Source organism: Choloepus didactylus, chromosome 6 (genome assembly GCF_015220235.1).
Source record: "Choloepus didactylus isolate mChoDid1 chromosome 6, mChoDid1.pri, whole genome shotgun sequence".
NCBI classification, from domain to species: domain Eukaryota; kingdom Metazoa; phylum Chordata; class Mammalia; order Pilosa; family Megalonychidae; genus Choloepus; species Choloepus didactylus.
Genome location: NC_051312.1, coordinates 142,712,458 through 142,722,439, shown reverse-complemented (window position 1 = coordinate 142,722,439; position 9,982 = coordinate 142,712,458). Strand labels below are relative to the sequence as shown.

General features: G+C 36.4%; 1 protein-coding gene across 1 annotated transcript; it reads right to left on the bottom strand.

The window, feature by feature from the left end:
- Positions 1 to 2,236: 2,236 nt before the first annotated feature.
- On the bottom strand, positions 2,237 to 3,187 carry LOC119537388 (olfactory receptor 145-like). The gene has a single exon (XM_037839862.1). It carries the CDS (start codon positions 3,176 to 3,178, stop codon positions 2,237 to 2,239), a length of 942 nt encoding a protein of 313 aa, XP_037695790.1. The 5' UTR covers positions 3,179 to 3,187.
- Positions 3,188 to 9,982: the final 6,795 nt, after the last annotated feature.

Sequence of the window (9,982 nt, the reverse complement as noted above, 5' to 3'; positions counted from 1 at the left end):
GAACCTTGATATTTCACGTGGCACTCTAGGCTGTAGCCAACAATATAATTGTGTGACATTTCATCACAATCCTTATGAATTCCAGAATATTTATGGATAAACAGAAAAATATTGCCTATAAAATAACATCTCTTTCACAGGTACATGGAGAAGTTGATGACATTTCAATTCTATATATGACAATGTATCAGTTGAAAAATGCAGTAAAATATAGGCAAGAACTATCTAAGTCTTGACAACTGGTAGGGTTTGAGGAAGATTGGCAGAGCATTGACCTTCACCTGTCCTCAGACATCCTTAAAAAAAAAAAAAAAAAAAAACAGAAAGAAAGCTAGTCCAAAAAAGGGAGGCAATTTCTTCGCAGATTTGAAGGTGAAAATCCAGAACAAACCCATTACTAAAAGAACTCTCACAAATTCTAGAAAATATTATAACTGTACCATTTCCACAATTTTTTGTCAACTACTTCTGTGTTTTAATGAAATCATAAGAAACACAACATTGTAAGAAAAAAATAGCCTTTTGTAACTTTTCAATGAAAGCAAAGAAGAAATGAACTTGTCAGAGAGCATCCCAGTCTCCGGGATTCCTTGGATGGGAAAGACACATGCACAAAAAAATGGAAGTGAGTACTATCTCTAGACAGGAAACAAAATGAGAGCAGGGGCTCAATCTGCCATGAGGAATAAAGATCAGGACGGGGCCCCCTTGGGACTGAGGATGACATTGGAGTTCAGGAAAAGGCTGGCTGGTTACATTGAAAAGTAACAAATGACATTAGAGTGAAAATTCTTCCAGGAATATATGAGAAAGAAAGATGAAGAAATGAAAAGGAGAACAGGATGAAAATGATGAGGAGTGTCAGAAAAGTAAAAAAGACACAGCAATGGAAGCAGCCACTATAGCAACACCACTGGTTCTTCTTTTGACCGAGTCCAAATTTCCTCTGCCTATAAGGACATCAGTCATGTAGATTAAAGCCCACCTTGGTTCAACTCAGCCTCATGTAAATAAGATCCTCAGAGGTCCTACTCATAAATGAGTCCACATCATAACACATAATAACATCTTTAAAGGTCCTATTTACAAATTGGTTCACACTCACAGCAATGTTGGTTAAAACTGGAATATGTCTTCAAAGGGGGACAGGACTCAATGCCCAACAGACCTGTTAAATTTGAATTTAATTTCAATTTCCCATCATTTTATGTTCTAAATTCTAAGCTGAGTTTTGTTTACTACTTGCTACTTCATTTACTGTGTTTCTATCCCTTTCTACCTGATTCCCAAAAATGTGACTAGAGATTTTCTTCCTCTATTCTGTAAAGTAGTACTAATAATGTATACTTATTGTGAACTATAGGTTTTATCAAAGCTTTATGAACAATGTAGGACAATGACAACATGCTATGGCACACGATGCAAATTTAGGTTAAAATGCAGTTTCTAATCCTTCATTGACAATCCCACCGAAGAACTTTTCATTCTTGCCCATGCATCACTTTGGGTCCTAGCCCAATTTCATGTTCCTGGTTGCTATTTTCTCCATCCTATATTCTCTGAAATACAAGGACCAAGAAACTTTTTAAATTATCTTTATATTACTTTGAATAAAAAAGTCAGTTTCTATTAGAGCAGATATTCTTTATGGATTTCACTTTCCTATCCAAGTAATATGCATACATTAACCAAATATTATGGACTAATATAAGTGTAAATAAATAATAATTTTGGAAAAGAAGTTATTACATGGTACTCCATTGGCTTAGTAGGTCACTGTTGATATTCTCTAGGGGATACTCAATTACTGTGTAACACCAGCATTTGAAGGAGACATACTCCTGCTTAGAGTGGATTTAATGACAGAATCACAGGCATATTGTTTGAGTCATGCATCCATTGGTAGAATCAAACTTTCAGACAAGGGTTACCCCCTCCAATGACAAACTGTCCCCTAATGTTACTTTATTCAATCATTGTGTAACCGTTCATCATATTACAGGAGAAAAAAAAATTCCAAATGACAGTGAAAAAACTACACAGGAGAAGGGGTAGAAGGTGAAGAAACTGGGAAAATGGTGAGGAAAAGAAGATATAACAATACTGGAAATAATGTACTGAGAGAAGCCTCAAATATTCTTACTTATGATAATAAATAGGATGAAAAGTCTGCCACCATTATATTGTAAATAAAATCACCAACCTTCTTGTCTTGAAACAACCTGCACAGGCGATCCTATTTATGATGAAATTTTCTCCTACACAGGGTTTTTTTCAGGGCAAGTTTAACATCTTTATTCCTCAAGCTATAGATTAAGGGGTTCATCATGGGAATCACAATGGTGTAAAAGAGAGAAGAGATTTTCCCCTCATTCATAGACCTGGCAGAAGATGGTTGGAGATACATAAATACACATGATCCAAAGAACAGAGAAACAGCAATTATGTGGGAACTGCAGGTGCTGAAGGCTTTGGACCTGCCCTCAGTGGAACTGATATGAAGGATGCTGTAAAGAATGAAACCATAAGAGATAAAGATGGTGATACTGGGAACAAAGATGTTGATGCTAGCTACAATGAACAACACCAGCTCATTGACATAGGTGCTTGTGCAGGAGAGCTGGAGCATAGGGAGGACATCACAGAAAAAATGGTTGATGGTGTTGGCATCACAGAAGGTCAGTCTGAGCATGCATCCAGTGTAGGTCATGGCACCAGAAAATGCAATCAAATATGAACCAAACATAAGGTTGGCACATACTTTAGGAGACATGACAATGTTATACAAGAGTGGATTACAGACGGCCACATAGCGATCATAGGCCATTGATGTCAGCACATAGCACTCTGAAATTACAAAAAAACAGAAAAAGAAGAGCTGGGCCATGCACCCCTGGTAGGAGATAATATTCATCTTGGATGTGAAGTTCATCAGCATTTTGGGTGTTAAAACAGAAGAATAAAAGGAGTCAATGAAAGACAAGTTAAAGAGGAAAAAGTACATGGGGGTGTGAATGTGGGAATTCAGCCCAATTAGAGTAATCAAACCCAGGTTTCCCATCACAGTAAATATATATGTTGCTAGAAAAAGGAAGAACAGGGGGCATTGGAGAGCTGGGTGATCTGTTAATCCCACCAGAATGAATTCAGTCACAAAAGAGCCATTTCCAGTAGACATTCTGTTCTGGGGTATCTGTGGGATACAAAAACTGGGTTACATCAGAGGGCAACCCAAGTATTTCCACAATATTCCTTCACACAAGCATGGTGAATAAGTTGGGTCTTACAAGTATAGCTCAACCTGGACCACAGAATCTTTCTTTACCACTATCATGATACTGAGTGAAAGTGACTTCTGATTAGATTCTTAACCAAATATAGCCAAGAGCACCACCAAATTAGTCTACAGATGAAGAGCACTTCTGCCAGATAAAAACATAACTAATGGAAAAACCAAGGGAGAAGGCAGAAGAAGGACCAGACAGAATCCTTAAATCTCATCTCAGCATCTTTTAATTCATCTGAGCCCTACTCTTACCACCAGCAAAACTGGAGGCAGAGACCCTGGCCACCTTAATCTGGCCTTTATGCAGGTTAGACCCTGCAAGCATGTGAACCATGAATAATGTCTCAGGATTGAAACTAAGGGATCAAAGTCTAGGAGAGGTCCAGCAGCTGCCCCAAATCACAGATAAAAGCAATAAATCTATAAGAGTGAGTTTCTCCACGGAGAGGGAACTTACACTAAGACAGGGGAACCCAGAAGTCCTTTTTGACTCCTAACATTCTCTGCTGGAGTTCAAACTGATTTTTCCACCACTTGAGTGGCTAGACTGTAAAAATGTGGAAGAAAGTGGCACGATTGATCCCTGGTTGTCCTTCTCAAAATAATGAATATATGTAATATAAATAACATTGGAACTCACCCTCTTTAGGCCAGAACAACTCTGAATTTCCTCTTTACTTTTATTTAATCCTGTTGTGCCAAAAGGATAAATTCCAACTCTGAGATTTTGATTCCTTTGATTTTAAGAGGATGCCGACAGACTTAATTTCCAATATGTCCTGGAAATTTTTCTGAGATATAGATCATAATTTTGAGCCCCTTGAAGCAGCAGTGAAACCAATAAACATTCTTTAATAAAGATGCAGAAGATTTAATGTTCGTTTAATTGTATCATGCAATTGTTCATAAACAGGTTAGAAACTTCCTCCATCTCTTCACCAGGGAACAGACCTATGTAATAGGGAAATTATGGTATTGTAATTATGCCACAATAATCACAGACCACAATAATTAAATAATTAAGACCACAATATGTCTTTAGTTCCTTAGGGATGCAATATTTTCCTCAAGTTTCCCCTTCACTCTAGAGATTGTACATCTCTCAATGCAGAGCTAAAATGGAATTTCCATATCCTGACCACCTTCATCTCTCAAGGGAAATCTGTCTGTTGCATTGTTTTCTTTCCTTCTTTCTTCCGTTTTCCTAAGGAGTATTTGCATATTGTTTCTGTCAACACACTTCTGTATTTATTTATCAGAAATTTCTCAAGAACTGCAGTAACTGAGGTTAGTTTTCTCTCTTTCGGGATATTGCCAAATAATTCATAATGACTTGCATTCCTTCTACTGACTATTTCTAAACACATACTGGAAAAATTTCTCTGAATATCTTTATGTCCTTCAATGCAACATTTCAATAACTTGGGGTCATAACATTCTTTTTATCATAATACTTAAGAATTTGGCCTCTAGAGTTAGAGGGCATATGTTTGATTCTTACATCCATTATTCCTGACTTGAACACCTTGGGCAAGTTACTTAAAATCTCTCTACATCACACAGCGTCAGATGGGGATGGGAATAATAGCATCTCTTTCACTGTCTTCTTGTGACTCTTAACTGAGCTAATGAGTGCTATGAACAGTGTCAAACAAATGGTAAATAGTCCATAAATGTTAGATATTATGATTTATCTTCTCAAAGCTTCCAGTAGATGCTCCATCATAACACTCATCAGACACTATTCTTCATCTTTTAATTTCTGTGCTTTCCTAAACTATAAGCTATGTAAGCTATGTGAGGACAGAGACAATTTCTGTCTTGTTTGCTACTTTGTTCCTGGTGGCTTGGTCAGTACAGAGTACACACTAGGTCCTCAATAAATATTGTGGAAATTAAGTTGTTCTCTGGCTGAAAACCTTCAGAATAGTTTCCACATTCCTCACATGCTAAGGAGTAAGTCTACCACCACAATGACCTCCATCCATTCCCACAGCCACCACCAAAATTCAGGAACTCATTAGCTTTTAGTTGACCTCTATCAGTGAACTTCAGAAGCATCTAATCTTTATTCTAGAATTTCTCATATACACATTCCAATTCAACCATCTATACTGCTGTTAGAATAATCCTTCAAAACACATTTTGGTCTCTCCCTAGCTCAAGACCTTTTAATATTTCTCCCTTAACAACTGGCATTTGAAGATTATAATAAAGGTATAATTCTGTCCAAAACTATCATTCAGCCTTGGTTAAACTTAAAGGAGAAATTGAGTCAGAATTGCATTTAATAAGAAGCCATGAATGAAATATTTTGATATGAATATTTTGAGCTATTAATGATTTTGCAAAATCAGAGCTTTCTTAGGAAATATAAGACAATGCTGGAGATTTTTTATCTTTCAGAGAGATGATGGGTATAATGAACAGCAAATGCTAGCCAGGTGAGAAAGACTATATTTAAAATTTAAATTTAAAAATATTATACATCTGAAGTGTCCTTTTCATCATCATAAAATACAATTCTTCCCATCAATGTTTATCAAAAAGTAAAAATTTCCCAATGTTTATCTCTAGAAATAATGTATTTTTAAATTTAATGTCTCAGAAATGTATCCCTGACCCATGCTATCACTTTAAAAGCAACTTCAAGTTATCAAATGCTCAATTAAAAGCCCAATTAAATAGGAGCTTATTTTTCTCACATAACAATAAATCTGACGTTTCAGTGTCATAGCATTGATTCAACAGCTCAACACTTTAGTCAAGGAACCAGTATCTTCCAATCCACTGCCCTTAGCCTGTTGGCTTTAGTCCTAGGGTTGTTACTTCATGTTCATAAATGACAGCCATAGCTCCAAGAATCATATCTTCACACAACTATATACAAAGAAGGAAACAACAGAATAAGAAAAAATAATTCCCCTCACATGTCTTTCCCTGTGTATGATGAAGTAAGTTTTCTACAGAAATCAATAAATGACTTCCTTTAATAGTTCATCAATCAGAACTATGTAAGATGATCAATTTGAGGTACAAGCAAACCTGGAAAAATGAGTCTTTCTCATTTTTAACCTCTACCATGAAAAGGGGATTCTGACCTAGGGCTAAAGTGGGAGTACCAACAATGTTTGTCACAATGAAGAAGGAATTGAAATATGTTTGCAATAGGAAATTGTTTTTACTCACTTTATATATATATTTAACATTTTTATAAAATAAATTTGCTAAATCAACTAATCTGCTTTGAGATAATCAATTCATCATAAATATATATGCATATGTATGTGAGAAATGAATATACACATGTATACATATATTTACTTGCACATACACGACATATATATAGTGTGGACAGGGCATATGACTATATTTGAAGACATACTTATGGATTCTCAATTTTATTCCATTTTCCTATATGACTAATATCTCTCTATATATACATATACAGACATGGATATGGATGAGTATACGCACACTCACACACACATGCATTTTTAATGTATTTAAATGAAGATAATATTTCTTTATGGTATATCTCTTTAGTTTTTTTCAACATATTTGTATGAGTTGTACAGTCTCCAAGCATCATTTCTTTAGGGTTTCTCATTCCAACAAATTAACAGTTAAAAGCAGTAATGGGGATGGTTGTAGAATGCTTTCAAACTATGATTTTCATCATTTGTAACCACTCAGTGGAAGAAGAGTGAAGGTGGGAGGCAAGAGGAACAGCTATGAAGCTTTTTCTTCCCCTGAAGCTTCATTGGCTCTTAACACCCTCTGGAAAATTCAAATGTTTCTCAAAGTGAGATGATACGGGAGAGTGAAAGGAGGGTGCAAAAGTATTATCAAGTTTTTCTCCCACTATAATACAACTTACAATGATTTTCTGTTAGAGATGTTTTGGGTTTACAGAACAATATTGCATAAAATAAAGGATTCCCATATACACCCTATTGTTAACACCTTACATTTGTGTGGTACATTTGCTATAATTGATGAAAGTGATTTTTTATAATTATACTATTTAATTTGAGTCCAAAGTTTAATTTAAGATTCACTGTTTGTGAAATTTGCATAAGAAGCAATTGAGTAAGGCAGCCTCAGGCAAACAGTTTACCTCTGTTTAAAGTATAAACAAGGGTGAGACTAGGTGAGTTTCAATAATTTCAGGTATTAACTTTAGCATATTTTGCAATACAGAAAGAAAAAAGTCATCTGTATTATGATTCAGTATTCATAATCATGTGTTAATTCTTTTTTTCAAACGCAATTTTATTAAGATACATTCACATACCATACACACATCCAAAGTGTACAATTAGTTCTTCACAGTGTCATCACACAGTTGTGCATTCATCACCACATTCAATTTTTTTTAACATTTTCATTATTCCAAAAAATAAGAATAAAAATAAAAAAGAATACCCAAAATATCTCATACACCCCCCCATTATTTATTTACTTTTTGTACCCCTTTTTTCTAACTCATTTGACCACAAGGGATAAAGGGAGTGTGAGCCACGAGGTTTCCACAGTCACACAGTCACACAGTATAAGCTATACAGTTATACGATCATCTTCAAGAATCAAGGATACTGCATTGCACTTCAACAGTTTAAGGTATTTCCTACTAGTTTTTCTAGTTCACTACAAACCAAACAATGATATCCATATAATGATTAAGAAAAACCTTCAGAATGACCTCTTGACTCCATTTGAGACCTCTCAGCCACTGAAACTTTTTAAAATTTTTCTTCCCCCCTTTGGTCAGGAAGGCCTTCTCAGTCCCATGATGCCAGGTCCTGGCTCATCCCCAGAAGTCATGTCCCACATTGCCAGGGAGACAACACCCCTGGAAGTCACATCCCATGTAGCAGGGAAGAGCAGTGAGTTAACCTGCTGAGTGGGCTTAGTGAGAGAAGGGCCACATCTGAGTAAGAAAAGAGGTTCTCTGGGGGTGACTCTTAGGCACCATTGTAAGTAGGCTACCCTCTCCTTTGCAGAAACAAGCTTCCTAAGGGCAAGCCCCAAGATCAAGGACTCATCCTACTACGATGGTATTCCCCAATGCTTGCAAGAGTATCAGGAATTCCCCAGGTGGGGAAGTTTAATGTTTCCACATTTTTGCCAGGTCGCCACGGGTCAATGCAAATACTCCTTACTCTCTGCCCAAGTTACTCTGGGATGTATCAGGGTTTCATGCTAACCTGTACAAACCAACCAGATCGCACTTCCTATTCAATTATTTAATTATGGTGTTTGAATAAATTGACCATACAAGTTAAATTAATAGCATTCTACAGAAAGTATAGATTTTGCACCAAATAAACATCTCTTCCTTTGGTATCACACAGAACTTGAGGTTTTAAAATATAGTCACTATCATCCTTTACCCTTTAGCCTGGTTTACCTTAGTTCGAATCAAGTCCATTTTGTTCATATCTCTAATTGAAGTCAGATCTCTTTTTCAGCTTTTTTTACCATTTGCTATATGGGGTAATGCTGACATTCATAGCTGTTGAACTCTGGCTCTAAGTCTTGGGTCTCACACAGATACCCAAAGTTACAGGGAGCAACCAGGTTATACCCAAACAGCTCAGCACCTCTGAATTTAGAGATAACTACTACAACTCATGAATAGATGTGACTGCTGTAAGAGCTTACAATCTAGAAACCTTTACAATAAGACTTCCCGATAACCCATGCTCTCAGATTCAATTCTCAGAGTTTGCACATTATAGCTAGCCCATATTAGTGAGGCAGTGTGAAGTTTGTCTTTTCATTTCTGGCTTATTTCATTCAACATACTGTCCTCAAGGTCCATTCACCTAGGTGCAAACCTCACATTGTCATTTCTTCTTGCTACCACTCGGTATTCCATTCTATGCATACACCACAGTTCACCATTCCATTTATCAGTCCATGTACCCTTAGGCCACCTGCAACCATTGCAAATAGTGAATATGGCTGCCAGAAAGACCAGTGTGCAATGTCAACTCGTCCTGCTCTCAGTTCTTCCAAGTGTATACCCAAAGTGGGGTTGCAGGACCATATGGCAAACCCATACCTAGCTTCCTGTGGAACAAACTGCCCTCCAGCTGGGCTGCACCATTCTACCTCCATGCCAACACAGAGTAGGTATATCAAACTCTCCACATTTTCTCCAGTACTTGTATTCCTCTGTTTATGTTTTTAACAGTTTTATTCACACACCATACAATCCACCCAAAGTAAACAATCAATGATTCCCACTATAATCACATAATTATGCATTCACCACCACATTCCCATCTCTTCCCCAAAGAGGAAAAGGAGAAAAAATATGAAGTATGAAAATACTAAAGATAGAAGAAAATTAAAAATAAAGTACAATGAAAAGGTCAGACAACATCACCACCACCACCACCAAGAATCCCATATCACTCCCTTATATCCCCCTCATATAGACATTTAGCTTTGGTATACTGCCTTTGTTACAATGAATGGAAGCATCTTAACATGTTACTGTTAACTATAGACTATAGTTTGCATTGATTGTATTTTTTCCCCTATACCATCCAATTTTCAACACCTTGCAATGTTGACATTCATTTTGTTCTCCTTCATTTAAAAACATTCTTATATTTATACATTTTATCACCATCATTGACCACTCTAGGTTTCACTAAGTTATATAATCCCCGTCTTTATCTT

Excerpts from the sequence above, each read along its gene's own strand:
- LOC119537388 (XM_037839862.1), bottom strand. The coding sequence starts at position 3,178 with ATGTCTACTGGAAATGGCTCTTTTGTGACTGAATTCATTCTGGTGGGA.